Source organism: Falco rusticolus, chromosome 1 (assembly GCF_015220075.1).
Source record: "Falco rusticolus isolate bFalRus1 chromosome 1, bFalRus1.pri, whole genome shotgun sequence".
NCBI classification, from domain to species: Eukaryota; Metazoa; Chordata; class Aves; order Falconiformes; family Falconidae; genus Falco; species Falco rusticolus.
In genome coordinates, this window is record NC_051187.1 from 68758001 (window position 1) to 68777374 (window position 19374).

General features: G+C 42.4%; 2 protein-coding genes across 9 annotated transcripts in view; one reads left to right on the forward strand and one right to left on the reverse strand.

Moving 5' to 3' along the window:
• Positions 1-16705, reverse strand: part of FIP1L1 (factor interacting with PAPOLA and CPSF1) — a 45052-nt gene extending 28347 nt beyond the window's left edge. For 2 of the 8 annotated variants that reach the window (XM_037383081.1, XM_037383059.1), the window contains exons 1-9: positions 14800-16703; positions 13370-13409; positions 11029-11086; positions 7494-7597; positions 5216-5277; positions 4913-5020; positions 3624-3754; positions 3277-3345; positions 852-961 (exon numbers count right to left, since the gene is read on the reverse strand). In XM_037383081.1, the coding sequence (XP_037238978.1) occupies positions 852-961; positions 3277-3345; positions 3624-3754; positions 4913-5020; positions 5216-5277; positions 7494-7597; positions 11029-11086; positions 13370-13409; positions 14800-15076 (959 nt within the window). In that variant the 5' untranslated portion in view covers positions 15077-16703. Of the gene's footprint in view, positions 1-851; positions 962-3276; positions 3346-3623; positions 3755-4912; positions 5021-5215; positions 5278-7493; positions 7598-11028; positions 11087-13369; positions 13410-14151; positions 14485-14799 lie in introns of those variants that run through there. The other 6 variants (XM_037383070.1, XM_037383106.1, XM_037383098.1 and 3 more) reach the window with 6 other exon arrangements.
• A 381-nt stretch (positions 16706-17086) lies between these two features.
• The window catches only part of SCFD2 (sec1 family domain containing 2), a 199777-nt gene continuing 197489 nt past the window's right edge, over positions 17087-19374 (forward strand). The window contains exons 1-2 of the mRNA XM_037393632.1: positions 17087-17106; positions 18360-19210. Coding sequence (XP_037249529.1) covers positions 17087-17106; positions 18360-19210 — 871 coding nt within the window. The remainder of the gene's footprint in view (positions 17107-18359; positions 19211-19374) is intronic.

Sequence of the window (19374 nt, forward strand, 5' to 3'; positions counted from 1 at the left end):
TGAACTGACTTTTAAAGGATCAAATAATACAAGTGCCTCTGAATTAGTCAAGGTACTTATGGATACTAAAGACAAGTGCTAAAGACAAGTCATAGATGCTCACCTTTTAACTGTTGATGAGGAAAACCTACAACCTGCTCTACCTCTCTTACCGTCATTTATAACACGATGGCTTTTAATTTGCACAGAACCAAAACTCCTCAACTCCTCCTTTACTTTTTACTAAAGTAAAACAGAAGCATGGATTCATCCTAAGCCAAGTGCAAGGTACCAAACAGCAATCACTTAGATGCAAAGGACAGAACTTATTAAAACCTGGGGCTGGGAGAAAGAGGGGAAGAAACCCTAGCAAGGATATAATTTCTCTCATTTTGAAGAAAGTATAGTAAAATATTCAAATATGGAGAAGCTAAAGCTACCTTGCATGAAAGAGGCTGGGTTCCAGGAATTCTTCCAGTTGTTGAAGTCATAGCTGTCTGATTCCATCTTGTTTAACCAAAAAGGTGTGCTACCTAATACCCATAAAGATGCCGGCTCAAAACTTTTGTTGGCCAGTCTAATTCTACACAAAAAACACAGTGTCATACACCAATGCCTGGATTTTTACAGCTGCCTTGTTTGGTCCTGCTGGTTTTTCTCCCCTTTCCTTCTACTTTCTCTTTCCCAAATAGCCAAGAAGGCAGCACAGCATTCACGTCTAATGGTGATTAAAGGTTAAAAATGATTAAGATCACTCTTCTCATTTCTACCTGTTACAGAAAAAAATTTTCCTTTTTTTGTACAAAAATCATGAACTTTAAATACATAAGAGGTAACAGTATAAAAAGTTTTTTTTCTTATAACTAACTGACCTGTTTGTTGGAATTCCTGATTTGAATAAGGCAGGAGGAGATGTGAAATCAGGTTTGGTTGACTGCACTGCCAACTCTTTCTCCAAATTTCCAGTTCTTCCCTGCTGTACCTTCAAAATAACATTTCATCATTAGTTTAACCTGAGAAGTGTAGCAGCCCCACCACCCAACATAGCACATAATCAACACAAAAACAATGTAAGCCCAACTTTAATCAGATTTTTTTTTAAACTGTCACCTTTGCACAGCTAGTAAAATTCCATATTTTATAAGGATATAATACTTAAGTACTGTGTTTAATAGATATAAGAAGCAATATGCCAGAGAACAAATTGTTACAGAAGATAAGACAGTTTTAATATTTGTTATCCAAGCATTTGAATTGGAGATGAACAGACCAATGGATTTTCTTGTAGAATTTCCTGTATGAACAAAATAACATCTTAATTTTTAAAGACGCAAACTTACTAAAAAAAAAAAAAAAAATCTTCATCAGCTTAATGACAGATATATAACAAGTCTACTACCCAACAACAAACCATGAGACAAGAAACTGAGTGGATTCTCCCACCTGCCTTATTGACCATGAGATCTAGTAACCACTTAATTTCCAAGTCATACCAGGAAATCACCTCATACTCCAAGTTATGCAGACTTTAAAAGATTATTCATTAGTTCAGACTGAATACTTAAAAAACATACTGCTGTTTCTGAAGTATGGCACAATTCCAGAGACATGTTATCAAAGTTATGTAAGACCTTTGATGCAAATACTTCAAGTATTGTTTGATTTCAGCAGCACATTTTACACAAAAGAAAAAAACTACATGGGTTAGTATTAAAGACAAACCTGTACTGATTCAGTTTTTAAAGACACTCCCCCTCTACCAACCACAGAGCTACATCACTCTACATAGCTAGTTTGCTCACAGTATAACATCACATAGGCTGTGATCTCACAGCCTCTTGTAGGCAAGTGAACCACTAAGCTTTTGCAGAATCTTACTTATAAACACAGGCACCTCTTTCACAAACCCACAAAAATGTATATAGATAGTTAAGATTCATTAAAAATAGAATTGAACTTTAGTATCCAGAAATATGAAAAACAAAAGCCCCCAAAACCTGAATAGGTTTGGTATAAGTGTTTATCTGAAAAATCTGTAAGTCTTCTGTTAATTAATAAGTAACCGGGAAAACGTGGAAGACAAAGTCTTGACAGTTACAGAAGATTAATCCAAACATACCATGTAATTTACATGAAACTTAGTATTTCAGAACAGTGGAAAAAGTTAATGAAATTATTTAATAATTATATGTAAACTCCCTGTAAAACACATGACAAACTCTTAATTCAGAGTCTTACAACAGTTATTACCGGTACTGTTAGACCACTGGACCCCCAGAGAATCAATACTGAGCTAGAAACAGGGGAAACTTTGGTTTGGAATACTTTCCCTTCTTACTCCAGGTCTAACAGTTAAGAAAAATTTGAGAGTATAGCCAGCTGCAAATTTTAATGCCCATTGCCCGCCATTTCCACCATTGCACAACACTATTGTGATGGTAACTGAGGAAGTCAAAAAGCCTCACAGAGCCGATCTGCTCTTGCTAAGATAAAGTCAAAATGACTGCATACCCTCAAAAGGCATACCAGGGGAAACAAAAATACCTGTCTGAAGTTGACACTTCTGTCACAGGAGTATACAGATGACAGTAATAAACAGTTCCAAGTCAGTTTAATGACAGGTCAAGAACCAAAATGACTGCATATTGAAAATAAAATAACCTTTGTATTCTAATTTCAACTTTAGTATGAAAAAAAGAGTAAATAAGAAAATAAGTTAGAAAAAATGTTCAATCCTTAAAATAAATCCTGTCATACAGATTTTTCTGCTCTCTGAAAATCAGCATTTCCAAATGGAAAAAAATTACACATAGCTTGATAAATTGCCCTCTAATCCCAGAAGGTCAACAGAAAAATATGGAAGACTGATTTTCACATCTCAAGAGTTGCCAAAGATAAGTGTTACAAAACACAGTAAGAGCTACAAGGCCACAGGAAAAATAAACATGTCATAATCTACAAAAGCTTTCCCAGTACATCTGCACAAATTCTTTAATCTGCACAAACAAATAAATGCACTACAACTAAAAAATAAACCACCACATAATGAAAAATTAGCTTCGCTAGGAAATTTGTTAGTTCACCAGGCCACTAACTCACATGCTCACAGAAGGATGACAAACTAAAGACACGCTTTTTAAATCAGCATTTTGTGACGTAGGCAGAAAGTCACTGGTATAAGATGAATTTGAAATAATGGTTATGTCCATTTCAGTTTTCTTCTATCAGACTGTGGTGGCATGGTAAGCAATACTAAACAAACATGAGAGCAACCAACAAAAGTTTACTAAAATTCACCTTAAAAAGATGGTATCTGCCATCGAGAATCTCTGCACTTGGTCTTACTTCCATAGCATTGTCTTCAGCCTAAGTTAAATAACACATTGCCCATTAAGATACCATACAACTCTTAATGATGGGCCACAGTCTGAATAATGGTACAGGTGCAATCTAGCTGTAGCTAGTCTGTCACACTATCCACACAAATTGCCAGTGAAGCAACACAGAAACACTCTAAGCTTGGGGTGGGGAGTCAGGTGCAAACTCTAACAAATGCACCAAAGTGGGCAGAACAAGCTTATGACACACAAGCAGCTTCACAGGGAGAAAAACACATAGAACATCACAAAAGTTGTACTAATTACCGTAATCTTATTTGTGGTTGAGGTAACTGGTAAAATTTCAAGACCCATTCGTATTCTCTTCTGTTTTTCACAGTAAGCTTTCCAGGTATCTTCATTGAACCCATAGTTGAAATAATCAGAGAGATCAGCCCCTTTAAACAGAGAAGTATAGGGTTTTAGGTCATTACAAAGTTCATCTTTTCTTCACTGAACATACTTCACTGAACCTTTATTTTTAACATCAAAATGGATTAGGTAATGATCTGAAAACATACTACTGAAAAGTACAATACAGTCTTACATCAGTATAAGAGTATACATGGCTAATACTATAAATACGTTAAAATTTAGTCAGAAAGAGTATCTTTCCTAGCATCTCGTCTCAGGGATCTAAATTAGATATTTACAGAATATCATAGGATATTATAATCCACACATCTTTACAATAGGATAAATTTAAAATCTACAGGTTTGCTGTATGTTCTAGTGAAGAACCACTCCCTTTTGCTTGTTCTGTATGACTTCTCATTTTGTTTTGATTCCTAGTTTCATTTGATGCCATGCAGTGTTTTTATTATAAAAGAGAGACCAGACATAACTAAATGCACAGAATATATTTCAAATAGCTAACAGTTCAAACACCAGAATATTATCAAAGGCAGCTTTTTTTCATTTTGTTGACACTTACTGCATTGCCAAAACAATATACTAACACTAGAAAAAACTATACAGAGCAGCAAGGTGTACTGCCACTAAACCAAAAACCAGCTAAGGCTGGTGTTAGACAGGTCTGGCCAAATCACTTGAGCCAGTAAGACAATACACCCAGGGGACTTATGGAAAGCCCATGTAGTACCAGCTTCTTCAAAGCTTACGGATGTCTATGCATGAACACAGAGAAGCACAAGCTACGTTTCACCATTCTTCACGCTCAAACCTCCTAGAACTATGTTCTGTTCTGCTTTACCTTCTGTCCTGTGGCAGAGACCAATGGCAGTAACCTCCACAGAAATACAAATTTCCAAGGAAATTTCAGGATATGCAGGTATTTTAAAAAAATAAATAAAGGGTATGTCCTACAGTCTCTTTTTGCTGACACATGTGTGGGATGCATATTAAGAAATGGCACACATACACACTCTGTGGCACAGCAGAAAGGCAACAAATAACTTATATGCGTGTTTCCAACTTATATCGTACAGCATCTTCTAGCTATTGGGTACATAACACCTATGTGCAGTAGATGGGAATTATTATTAAAATAACCTACTGAATACCTACATATCAGTTAATGTAAACCAGAGCATTACCTGGCTTTCTCCAAGGTTTATCTTCAAATGAATCTAAATCTACTTCCAGAAGTGGCACACCATTAATACTGCCTGGTGCATCTAGATCCACTCCCTTAACTTTTGCACCTGTGAAGAAAAGTTAGAAAGTTAGAGCCTTCCGTCTCTACCAGAGTTTTAACAGTTGTAATACACTTAAAATAGAAATAAAATGTCAGATTTAAATTTATCAAGAAGTTTGGGAAGTGAAAATAATTTCCTTAATCCAAAACAATGTAACATTTTTTTGCATTTTTACTAATATTACTATGTAAATTTTCTTACCGGAAGATCCATAAGCTCGTCCTCCTGTCTTAATATTGAGATTCACAGGTGTCGCTCCATAACTTAAAAGAAATTAACAAAAAACTGAATTAGACAGAGAAAACTCTTAAAACAGAAGAAAACACAAAACAAGAGTTAGCTAGATCCAGAAACAAACTGGACCCAGACTCAATCACCATCCTGAATCTCTAGCTTTCCAAGCTGGTAACACTGTAAAAGTAAAGAGATCAGCCTAGGAGGAAGAGAGTGTACCTTTCTATGCTCAGTAGCAACTTCTCCAACTAATAAACAGTTGTGAAGCAAGTCCCAGTCACTCCTCCTGAGTTGAAAGGATAAAGACCTTGATAGAAACAAGAATGGACAGAACCAGAAGGAGAGAAAGGAAAAATGCAGTTCATTTAGGGATACAGATGACACTCTGGGGATTAGAGTAAAAACAAAATAATAAAAAAAAAAAGAAAGGGTATAGACAGATCCTTTTCTCTTTTCATAATTATTCCATTTAATCTGTACAGAAAGGGAAAATACAAGCATTTCTCTACAATGATTGAAAGGTCATCTGTTTCAATGTAGTCCTAGCAATCACCTATCCTTGTGACCAACAGAGAAGAATGTTAACATTCCACCTTCTGAAATACCTGAGTACTTTCTTCACAAAAATGCACTTAGAACATAGACACTGAACTGATTTAACTACCATAGGAATTACAGTATTGTTCATTTGGAACATTAAGAGCTAGCTTTCACTACCGTTTGCATGCAATGTAGCTTATGAGTACAGGTGGTATCAACCCATAAACATAATGAGATGAGCATGTAATTGTAAGGCAGTGTATAGTCTACAGTACCACTTCCATGCAGTTTCAGTTTTCAATTAAGTCCTACAACAGTACAAAAGTAACACAAAACATTTAACCTTCTGATCTGCCCTGCTGTATTTGTGCAGGAATTTGTCAAACAAATCTTATGGCTTTTTTAAACAGCAGTTGACTACTACATGAAAAATCATTTAATCTTATAAAAGGAACTTGCTATACTGAAGCAAAAATGAACAGCAATGAGCAATGTTGAGTTTCTTTTAGATTACTGCCCTTCCATGAACTTTCTGTCCAATTTGCCCATAAAAAAGCTTTTTCAGACATTTCTACATAAAACTTTCTACTCTAATTAGATTTAGGATCATCTGCTCATTGTTTTCTGTATTCATGGGAAGAGCACCGGCAAATCCACTGAGAATACAAATCCAGTTTTGCTTTAGACTCAAAAAATTTGAGGTTACTGCCTACACCACAAGCATACTAGAAGATATTGAAAGCAGACAAATAAAGAACTGAAATAATTGCTATTTTTTTTGTATTACATTGATTTGCAAAGTTAGTTTATAATATGAAATACTGGAAGTTCACAAATATTATGCTTCAAAAGTGAGTAAGTCACCTGCATTCTAAAGTTAAGAACACAATAATATATGAGTTAGTCAAGATCTACCTGCAGACCTCTCACAATTCTGTTAAGAAATGACCCCCTAGGAACTCTGGTTTCAATAAGCATAAAAACATTAAGATTGCCAAGACAAACAAGCAAATCACTTCCCTTAGCAAACTGCCATATGATGAAATATAGTATTTCATAATTCGGGGTAAAATTAACACTGCTCAAAAGTGTTCAGTGAGAAACAAACCCGTGATCAAGAGAAGAAAGAATACGAGGCAGTAACATTAGCAAAAAAAATAATCTTGTATGGTACAAATGCCTAAACCCTGATCTTGAGAAATTGTCTCCAGAGACTGGCAGCTCCATCCTGAAGTACATTAAAATCTCATTTGAGAACATCAATAGGAATGGAAACTATAGAAGTCTAATTAGAACTGTATCCACTACAAACAGGACCAAGGAAGAATGCTTCTAGTGTTTGCTGTGCTTACCACTCAACCATTTGCAGCAAAAATGTCACCATCACAATAATGACCCTAAAAATCTATGTAATGTAGCCATTCCATAAAAAACCCAGCTATTTTATAAACTTCATACAATTATTTCACAAAAACTGAAAAAATTTAACTCTTACAACAGCTCTTCCTTCATGACATTTGATTTCATTTAACTTTCTTGTTTTCCAGTCACTGTATCATTAAAAACATCATTAAAAAAATGAAAAAAACCCTAAACTGAGACTTAACCATGCATATAATTTGGCATTGACAATTATTAATGAGCCTGAATTAATAATTAAATGTAATCTTGAAAGTTTCCCCATTAATGTTTGCAAGTAACTTACCCATACTGTGAAGCTCCTGTTTTAATATCCCCTATGGTGACTTGAACATCATCTTCATCATCATCACTATCACTATCACTGTCATCCTCAGCCTCTGCCACCTTCTACGAAAGAAAAAGTCATTGCTTAGACAAAGATCAGTCACTTACCTTTACAGTGGAAAAATAATCCAGACAAAACTATCCATTTTGAAATCTTCAAAAGAAGATAATTCTCCTTTCCCTAGACCTCAGAACTGAGTAGTTTCAACAGTAAATTTAGGAGGCTCATCTGCTGAAATGCTACAAGTAGCTGAAATATCTAGATCAAAATAGTGAAGTATCTTCGATACTAAGCTCTGTTTCCAAAACAAACAGAAAATAGTTTCTACTACCTAATATCCTTCTTCCCTCTATCTAGCTCGTACACGCTGGTTCTACTCTTGCCACTCAGGAAAGAACTTACAAGATATACAGGAGCTTGCCATCCTGAATGATATAACCAGAGTAACTCTAATAAATGTTTTTCCAGTTGTAGATGAACACTACACTTCAGACAATTCTATTCAGTTCCTAACATCAGTAAACTATATAAATACTTGAGATTATTCACTGAACAGGCTGAAAAAATGAGATACAAGAGCACACTGCATGCTGTTCTGTCCCACAGCGTTCAGTCTTGCTAGTAAATAAAACAGTCATGCCAGTTCATACCGGGAGTTCATCTAGTTCACTGTTTCAGGTGTGTTTAGTGGTTTGGTTTGGTTTTCCCCTTCCAGAGACCACAGCAGAGGGAAAAAACAGGGCAAACACATATGATGCTGCTCCCTCACACTCTTTCAGCTGCCGATTACTACCAGCCCAGGGCATTTCCTAAGCCAGTTAAAGTTTGTCTATTTAGTAACCTCCAATGATCTTTCTCTCAAGTACTTGCCTAGACTTCCCCTGGACTTTCTATATAAGCTCCCAGCAGTGACACTCTCTTTGGCAGGGATTTCCACAGTACTGTCTACTGCAGGAAGAGTCAACCTATTTTATTTGTTTTCATCCTGGCTCCTACAATTTTCATTTAACAGTCCCAGTTCTCACATGGAAGGGACTGTGTTATAGTTTCCATACATGATTTTGTTGACCTCCATCATAACCTATGCATGCCTGTCTTCCAGGTATGCCTACCTACTCAGCCATTCCTTTATGGAAGCTACCTTGATTATTACTCTTGCTGCTCTTCTTTCCACTTCTGTCAGGTGAAGTAAAGCCTTTACGGCATGAGGGGAACAGAATGGCACACAGAATTCAGAGTGCAACTGAACCACGGATTTATGGCATAAAGATATCTTTCATTTTATTCTCTATTCATTTTCTGCTGTACCTCAAGGTTTGACTGCTTTTTAGACTCCAGAGAAGCACTTAATCATCAGTATCATAGAACCTTCTACATAACTTAATGCATCCCTCCTAAGTCGTAATGATCAGCTCAGAGACGACCATTTTATTTGTAAACCTGTTTTTCCTCCCATTAACCTAATTATTCTTATTCTACACAGAATTTCAATAACCATTTATTAACTAGTCAGCTCTTCATAGATATTTTTTTGATATCAGTAAACTCATGATCCCACAACTTACCCCTTATAATTTATATAAATTATAATTTATAAACACATTAAACAGCACAAGTTATGCACAACATTGCAGAGAACCTCATTGGAGGTGACATTCCTTCCTGTGAAAATTTAACTTTGACTTCTACCCTCTAATTTTTTTTAATGCATCAATTATCCATGTGGGACTCATTCTATAGCTGCTTAGTTTTCTTAAAATCCTTTGGTGAGGAACTTCTTCAAAAACCTTGTGGAATCCAAGTGAACTTTATCAACCAGATCACCCTTATCCACATACTTGTTGAGTCCTTCAGCTAGAGATTGAACGTACGAAAGCCAAGTTGATCCTGCCCAGGGAGCCTGCAGTTACACAAGCACAGCCAAGCTCTAGCCTTTATCTGTCGTACTGTCTATTAACTTGCCTGGTACATAAAGTAGACAAAAATAAGCAACTGCACAGAAGATAAAGTGTTGGAGTGCAGTTCATCCTTGCCATACAAGATAATTTACATAACAATTAAGAGTCTAATCAAGGGTGGGTGGGAGGGAGTCCAGATCAATATAACTACTCTGTAAATGGCAACTGAAGACAGAAGACAGTTTTCCAGTGCTGCACAGCTGAGAAGTACAAGTTCACCACTCTCTCACACACCAGGAAACCCACACAGTACAGCACCATTATAAATGCATCAAACGGAAAATAAAATTTTGGCTGGAGCATGCACCTTTTCAACCAGAACTTATAAGCAATGACTTCTTAGTTCCCTCCTCACAGAAATATTCACCTTTTCTTATTCAACCAACTTGAACACCATTTTTCCAGGTTGCTGCTGACCCTTCATGTGCACCTTTTACCATGAAGTTCTCAATTTTACAGAGATGTTCAAATGATATCCTAACAAAGCTAGGTTTTCTGTAGGTTAAAAATACAAAGATGTGCAAGTACAAGGGAGCAGCACCAATGAGGATTTTCAGAAGTATTTTAAAATAAGCAAGTCCAAAAAAGTATACTACTGTCTCATTGTACCTAACATATTAAATCTACTGCCCACATACAGTATTAGCATCAAGACAAAAAGCCTTTGGTGCACTTAAAAGAGCTTTTCAGTTTAAACAACTAAAATAAGTTTTTTAAGGTTTGATTAAGTTTTTTTCCCCAACTTTAAATAAGTTGTAATCTTTCATAATTAAAGTATTAATCTTACTGAAAAAAAATATACTGTTGAGGGGCCAGTCCTTAAAACTTGCACAAATACCATGATATTGGTTTCTGCATCACTTAAGAGAGTTTTTGCAAGACAAAAGCTAAAAAAATTCCAGTTAAGTAAAGTTACAATCTTTTTCATAGAACAAATTTAAACTGCTCCCATTCACTGAGGCCTTTTATCATCATTGCAACTGCAAATCTCATTTCCTGGTCCTTTCCTTCATCATACTAAGACAAATTATAAGACATACTGAACACCGAAGACTACCAAACAAGTCTATTATGTTGCCTCTGTAAGGCACGTGTAACTCATCTCTTGACCCATATTTCCACAGTTCTGCAAATGCTGACTGTTTACCACTTCCAAAAAAGAAAAATAATCACAGAATTTTATTTCCCTATCAGTGAGGAAAAACAGAGACAGTATCATTTTGAAAAGGATGTCTCTGAGAAGACACAGCTGTCTTGAAGCACTGTCTTCCCCCCCAAAAAACCTGGAAGTACCATTAATTTATCTTGTGTGCGTTACATTCAAAAAGTAGACTGCAGCTGGAAATTTGATATAGTAATTTCTACAGAGTATGTGCAGACAGTGTCAAACACCTTTCAGAAAAAGAAATATTTAAAACAATCAAAGGCATACACTTACGCATTAATTCATTTAATTATAAATCCTAGCCAAATTATGAATACCCCATAAATCAAAACAAATTAAAGCAGTATTTCAAAAACACATTTAAAACTACCGTTTTCACAACGCCATTTTCTGCAGCTTCCTCTTCATTTCCAGGTGGGGGTGGAGCACTTAAACAGAAACAAACAGGAAAAGATGAAACTAGGTATTTATGCATATATTATTTCAGATGCGTGAGCTAATGATGAAAAAAGCCTTGCCACATCATTCCAGAGAACAGCCAAAGCTCCAGCTATCTTCTGCATTAATTAAAAAAAAAAAATTAAAAAAATCTCCATGAATAAACCCTTTTATTAGCAGGATAATAAGTAGCTATCATAACTCATAGTAACTGGATGCTTGTAGAATAGTTGGAAGTAATAAGGCACTACACTTGGATCCTCTTTTGAAATCAAAGTGAAATCTTTCATAATATATAAAGGAAGAGTAGCAGGTTTGGGGTTTTTTCCCTACAGACTGACACTTTTCAAAGACATAATGGAAAAAACACTTAAATACCTATAGGTAATGTGGCACTAAATCAGAATTCCCACATCTGCATTGTGAAATTTTCTTCCACCATATGGAATAGCTATGATTCAATGATGAACTCAATTATATTTTAACTGTAGACTGAACACTGTAAAATTTTTAAAACTACTGGTCCATCTAAAATGACCAGCACTGTCAAATCCATGCAAATGAGCTGTGTCACTGGGCTTACCTACTGCTGTTTCTTATACAGTGTTGCACCACAAATAGCAGCGTAAGCAAGGAGCTATTTAGAAACAACATTGTTTCACCAAAAAGATATTTCTGAAATGGAGTGAGCAACTGTTCATTTTTATCGAACAGAATAATTTTGATTCCATCTTCTGTTGGCAAAATACCCACTCATGAGCACTGCACCAAAACCCAACACAGCCCAGGTATGGTCCCAGTAAAATGACAGACTAGTTAGAAAACCTGAATAAAACCTCACATTTTTTATATATATAAAGAATGCCAAAATTGAGAGGCCAGAAAACAGAACTTTTAAGAGGTGAACTGCCACCACACTTCAAGAGTTCCAAACACAACTCATAAGACACATACGCTACCATTTGTTATGATTTTTAGTCCAAAAACTATGTATTGAGGCAGCCAAACACCAAACTAGACACTACTGGCCAGAAACTGGTGTAAAAACACTGTTTATAAGGTTAATTTCAGTTCCCATGCAAATAATTTTCTTAAACAACAGGTAAAGGTAACTGAGCACAAGGAATCAATTAATATGGAATAGCTTCCAAATAAAGAGCAAATACATAGAATTCTTTGTCTTGGAAAAGAGACAATTTAAGACAAAGGCGACATGGGTCTAGAAAACTGTTAAGTGACATGGAAAAGGTGACAGGAAACAACTTTGCTTCTTACTACAAGAACTAATGGGAACCAAATAATTGCATCTAGTAGCCACTTCAAAAGGGTATCATATGTAGTCAAGTGGTGGAGGTCATTACTGCTGTATCGCACTGTGCCTGTCAAAAGTTGACATCAGTTCAAAAAGGCAACTGAGCAAGCTTACAGACCAGAACTCCACCAAGAATAACTAAAATCAAGAGTTCTCATTGAAAAAAAATCTTTGTTGACTGGATGCATTTAGAGAAAATGACAACACATGTTTACTTGCACTGACTTCCCCTTTTTATTTTGCAAATGTATTTTGACAATCAATAATTTCCATAGTTTACCAAATGGGAGACTTCTTTCATTCAGTACGAGAGACTCATTCCCATTTTTAGCCCGTCCTTGCTACTGACCTCCATCAACTTAGCTAGACATTTAAAGAAGCACCTTTGTGCCTTCTCTCATACAGCTCCTTATAATTCAGGCAGGCTTCCCCAAATACTTCCAAAGCTTTTCTAAATTTCTTTCAAATACTCTCTTACTAATAAAGAAACCAACTCCACAATCCCAAGCAGATGTGTTACGTGACCTGCATGTCAAGCTGGCTAGTGATCTTCCACTGCTTTCTTGTACTCCTCCTTTTGTAACTCCATTGTAAACTCTTTGGGAGACAGGCTGTCTTTTAATGTCTAAATTATCAAGAACAAATGAAGTCCTGATCCATTACTAAGACTGAAAGGCACAATGATTGCAGAAATAAAAGAACTGTTGGCATTTTGTGAGAGGCTATTGCTGTCCATACAATTAAAACTTGAAATAAATTTCATACCCAACAGTCCCAATTTCACAGGTAAAACCATTTCACAGAAAAGCCAGGTCATTCTAGCAGGCCAAACACAGTATCTTAAGAGGGTTTTCAAAGACACCAGAGCATGTTCAGGTGCAAGGGGCTTTCAAGCAGCTATGCAGAAGAACATAACGAATACAGGTTTTGTGCAGACATGCTAAGGTGTCAAGATACTCACCTAGCTTTTTCTTCCTCTGGTCTCTCTGCTTCATTTTCATCTAACAAAAGAAAAACACAGTCGTTAAGAATAAAATCCCCTGAATACAAAATGTGGCAGACACCTTGCCAGGCAGATTATTTAGGTAACTCCTCAGTTTACTACTGAGACATTTTCGTAACGTTTCAATTGTGACATCAGGCGAGCAGACCCGAGCCCTCCCAGAGCTCTGTACTGACAGGTCCACCGCACGAGCAGGGTTCAGTTTACAGGTTTCATTATGTAAAGAAAGTCCGTAGTTGTAAAGAAAGTTTACGCCTAAAAGGTCAAGGCTGCTTTAGTACTTCACCGCGGGGAGCCCGGGCAGGGGGGTTCTGGGAGCGGCGCGACCGCGCCGGGGGTGCGTGTGGGGCAGGGGCGCGGGCGGCCTCCCGCCGCCGAGGCCCAGCGCGGCCGGGGCAGAGGGGCCGGGAGCCCTGCAGCGCCCCAGAGCCCGGGAGCCGAGCGCCCGCAGGGGTGGGGGAAGGGAGCCACCGGCGCGGCGGCGGCGAGGGGGCCGCGCACAGGCCCGGGACGGCACCGCTGGAGGGCCGGCCAGGAGGAGGGGACTGAGCAGCCGCAGGGGTGGCGGAATGGGGGGGACCCTCTTAAACGGCCGCCGTCAGCCACGGGCCGGCCTGGCCGAGCGGCGCACGCCGCGGCCTACCCGCCCCCACACGCACCCCTCTGCCGCCGCGGAGGGGCAGAGCGCCGGGCCGGCATGCGGGGGTGGTGGTGGGCCAAGGGTCTGGGAAGGTCCGTACCGCCATAGAGCCACTCCTCCTCCTCGTCCCCAGCAGCCCCGCCGAGGTCTGCCGACAGCCGCTCCACCTCGCCGGTAGACATGGCCGCCTCCCGCGGGACGCGAGAGCCCAGGCCCGGCCGCGCCGGGGCCTCCCGCCGCTGGGCAGCACCGCCGCGCCGCCCCGGGCCTCCGCCGGCGCCTCAGGCTGCGACCGCGCGGCAGCCGGGGGGTTGCGAGCGCCCGCCCGGCCCAACGCCACCGCTCGCGGAGGAGCCGCCGCCTGCTCGGCGCTTCCCCTCCCCCGCCGAGTGAGTGACACGCACAGGAAGCGGGCCCGGCCCGGCCCCGCGGCGCCCTGGGCACGGGCATGCGGGGGGCGGCCCGGCGGCGCCCGGCCGCGCAGGGAGGCCGGGCGGCGAGGGGCCGGGGCCGGGCGCGGCGCGGCGGCCTTCGCTCCCCGAGGGGCCCTCCCGGGCCGGGGGCCATGAGTGGGGAGAAGCGGAGGGGCCTCCTGGCAGCCCGCGGGAGGAGCGGGCCGGGCCGGAGGGAAAAGGGGAGCGGCCGTGCGGCCAGGCCGGGCCCAGCTCGGGGACTGCCGGCCCCGCTGCCCGGGCCGCGCTCGCACGGCCCGGCCCCGCTCTGTGCGCTGCCCGTCGCCGGGACTCACCTCGGCGGTGCCTTCCCCCCGCTCCCGAGGCGCGGCGTGCCGGCCGGAGCCGCCTTTCCTTCCTCTGGCTGCCCTTTGTCTCTGCTGCCTTCGGCGGTCCTCGTGCTCTTCTGCATCCCCGAAGGCCGGTCCGCCCCTCAGCAGGGCTCACCGGCAGCGTGGCGATCTCCTCCAGGACATCCTCGCCCACCTCCAGAAGCAGGACTTGGCCAAACACACGTACAGTCCAGTGCCGTGCTTCTACTGGCGGCTGATGGCAGCTGCCAGGGGGGAGCATAACCACAGGATAAACACGCTGCCTCTTCTACTAGTTCTGTCCTAGCTCTCAGCTCAGGGACTCTCCCAGCTGGATGTAATATTTTAAGCTTAACAACTCTTTATATGTGTGTGTTTTTTTCTCCACAAATTGCATAATCTTATTTTTAGCTCCTGCAAGAGTTTAACATGCATAGCGTGCTATGAATATTCTAGAGCGTAACTGAGCATTTCATGAAGAAATTGTGCTATTTCAGAAGTGGTGGGAAATAGCAAGCTATTTTTACTGACTTCTCATTTTACATCTGTGAATGCTGCATGAACAACTACAAGATTCATGAGAAAATTTAAGAAACAACAACTGTCAACACAAGATTTGACCAGTTGCGTGTACAAACGAGCCTTCAGGGTGTTAGGATATTTGTCAAAACTAAAACAGGGAACCCTCTTTCACAGCAGGACAGCTTGTAAAAAATCAGACTAGAGGACGTGACTGTATTATAAACATCTCACAACTATGGGTGGGGAAACCTTATTTTAATTGTCTGCATAGAGAACCTTGTTTTAAAGTTTCATATATGACATGACACTTCACTAGAGTTCACATGAACAACCTACTGACTCAAAAGGCATTGTTTTCCCTGTGAAATAAGTGTTTGGGTGTCATGTACAGATCATTAGTTATGTGGTATAACCGGATAGGATTTCATCATGCAATTCCACTTTTTAGACACGTAGTAGTGGAGCCAACAAAGGTGTTTTTTACCCAAAACATTTCTAGATGCTTGTTTCTCATAAAACAAATTTGTATTGTAGTACTTCTTACTGGGCATTAGTGTCTGTCTTAATTTTCATTCCTTTTCTGTTTACTTGGCCATTTCACACACATCAGGCCAACATTAAATGACATGGTAGAACTCATAATAGTTTCCTTTGATTGCAGACACAAGGAAAAAGAAAGAAAAGACATTTGTGGAAAACACCACAAAGAGAACTCATGAGTAGGTGTAGAACATAAAATCTCTTAAAATACATCAATGCTGACCCTCAGAGCATTTTCCTTGTAGAAACCTTTAAATAGATGTCACACTGAGCTGGTGGTGATGTGAAAATCCGTCTTGAACAGCTTGACCATGGGAAGCTGACCCAAGAAGGCTAAGTCTAGAAAATAGTTGCAAACCTTCCACTTCCCCCAGGAAGATCTTTACCCACCTCTGTCTCTGGTTGGACAGAGGGTGCTCTGAACCTGTTTCCAGCTTTGCTTCCAAGGATAGTGTGCTGGCCTAGATTCTGCTCAAAGGTAAGAACTCTCACCAGTCCTGGCCTCTGGAAGTTAGTTTCTCCTGCTGCTGCACAGAGGGGGAGCAGCAGCTGGCGCATGAAAAAAAGGCTACTCCTAAGGCCCTGAGCAGTGAAAAGGTTGAGGACCAAAGACAACATCTTTGTGAGCTGCGTAAACAGCTCACCGGTTACACTCCAGAAACGCACAAGATACCAAGTTTACAGAACCCTTTTAAGACGGTTGTTTTTCTAACACAGTAGTTGTAAATTTGCACATGGGATAAAATAAGCTGTAAAAACTACTTCAATAATTTTGTTTTGCAATTTAACTACTGTGCTTTAAACTGATTAACTCATTTTGTCTTCTGGCTAGTAATCCTTTTTCTCAACATTGGCCTATGCAGAATTATTGAAATCTATAAAGTATTTATAAAGTAAAAAAGTTATTTGTTTTCTTAAAAAGGCATCTGCTGTTTTGACAATACGTCTGAAAAAAACCCTCAGCCTTTTAAAAATGGTAACTGAAGAGCTGGACAAGCCATAATATATCTAGCATTTGTCCAGGGCACTCAAGCATAAAGCAAGAGCTCAGAGATACATAATCTCTGAGGTAATTCAGTCCAAGAGGAGGATAATTCTACTTGTGAGTAAATCCAGGGGCCCAGTGGTTAACAAGCCTCAATCCTTTCTTGGCATTCATTTTTCAAATCAAAATAGTTGAGATTATTAATTTACATATTTTTATAGCATCATGAAGTTATATGCCCTGAGGTTAGAATAACAGATTGGGACTGGAACAGCACAAAGATGTAAGTCTGAGCTTGGAAGAAGGCATTGGGGTAGGAATGTACATGGTGCAGACTGGAAGGAAAGGGTTTAATTTCATTACTGGAAGTCTGGTGATTCCACATTACTCATTTTTCCATGTTCTGAAACCAGCCAAACCTGCAAAGACCTAAAAAGACCTGTTAAGATAGTAGATGAGCTAATTAAGTAATTTATCCTTTTGCTATTGCTGATAATCCCGCTATGTCAGAAAAAGCATATGCCTCATTCTGTGCTAAGGAGGTTGCCCTAGTGAAATTCAGTGTAGGACACAGATTTGCAAGCGAGCCATCGGTTCTCTGGGGAGAGGAAACTGTAGATACATATTATGGCATTTTTTCTAGATAGCTTTGAAACTGATTTTGAGATCAAGAGCTTTTTAAAGGAGAATGGGATTTTTTGTGTCTCCAACTGTGTATCATAGAAGTTGCATTTAAGATAACATTTCTTGAGCCTAGTTCATCAACCACTGGATTTGTTAATACTAACACAAGAAATACAAAATTATAGGATAGGGATTGGTGATGGAAGGTTTACCTTTCCAGTGTTGTACGTTTGAAGAAGTATGAGTGCAACAATTGTTCTCTCTGTGTAACAAAGACACCGCTTTGGTGCTGCACATTAACAGTGACACTGAGTTCTGTTAACACTTACCAGGAGCAAGACCAAAGGAGCTCTCAGCCTTTTCAGGGAAATGCCAGGGCAAGCCTCACCTGTGGGTGGCCAGCCCTGCTTCCCAGCACTGCCCAGGGCTACAGGCTGCGGCAGAGCTCCTAATACAGACGGTAGGTGACAGAAACATTTTAAGGTTTGTCAGGATTTGGCACTGTCAGCAAAAAGAAGAGCCCCCTACCCTCTCCCCTCCTAGAGGCCTATCCCTGCTGCTGCTCTGGCGGTGTAACAGCCCTGGGCGGCAGAGCAGGCCGCGGCCAGCCCCGGGACACCAGGTCCCAGAGCGGGCAGCAGGAGCGCTGCACGGGCAGTCCCTCGGCAGGTGCCCAGGTTGCAGCGGCCTTGGGGGCGGGCACCACACCGTACCACACAGCCCCAGCGGCCAGAGGAAAGGCCGCGCCGGCACCGCTAGCCCCGCCGCGGCCTCCCGGACCGCTCTCTCCCCGCGCACACGCCGCTACCCCCAACCACGCCTCCGCCATGGGGGAGCGGTGACACCGCCCGCCCCTCCCCGCCCCTCCCGCCAGTGGGCAGCCAACCAGCGTCCTCGACGTCATCGCGCGGCGCCGCCGGCGCGCGGGGCACGTGCGGTGTGTTGTGCTGCGGCTGTCAGCGCTGGCCGCTGCCATGGCGGTGCCGGTGCCGGAGCTGCGGCGGGTGTGCCGGCAGGCCTGGGAGCCCGTGCTCACCAGGGCGCGCCGGGCCGTCGTCTTCTTGGACGCGGCGTCCGCCGAGGCGCTGCACTGGGGCAGCGGCGGGGCGGGCGAGCTGCTGGCGGCGGGGGCGCTGGCCGTCAGGGCGCTGCCCGCTGAGGCGGGAGAGGCGGCCGGGGCGGCGGGGGCGGCCCGCGTCGTCTTTGTGGTGAGCGGGGCGCTGCGGGGCGGCACAGCCGCCGCCGTGCGCGGAGTGCTGGGCCAGGGCGCCGTGCGGCACTGCACGCTGGTGTCCGGCGGCGAGGCGGAGGGCGGCGGCCCGGCCGAGCTGGAGGAGACGTTGCGGCGGTGGATGGGCGAGGGCGGCAGCGCCGAGGTGGTGCTGCGGGGCCCGCCGCTCCTGGCGCCCGTCTCGGCGGAGCTCTGGCTGCTGCCCGGCCTGACGGCGCTCCTCCCGCCTCTGCCTGGCCTCGGCGGGCCCGGCCCCGCGGAGCTCGGGCTGGGCGCCCTGCCGGACGAGCTGCGGGCGGCGGTGCGGGCCCTGGTGGGCGAGCTCGACGCGCTCTTCACCGCCCTGGGCCTGCGGGAGGAGAGCTTCGCCGTGGGGGCCCTCAGCAGGATTGTCGCCGCTGAGCTGGCAAGCTATGCCCCAGCCAGGAACCGGAGGAGAATGGCCACTAACAAGGCCTCCATCGTCTTCGTGGACAGGACGTTGGACCTTGCTGGTAAGAAATCCACTGCTGGAGGGGGCTGTCGTCCTTGTGGGCCTGCATCCCCCCCATCAGGAAGGTTACAGATAGTTGCGGGAGTCCTCGTGGCCTGGGAGTGTATTTAACACTGTGGCCGTGGTGGTTGCTCACACATCCGTGCTCCCTAGTGGGTCATGGAA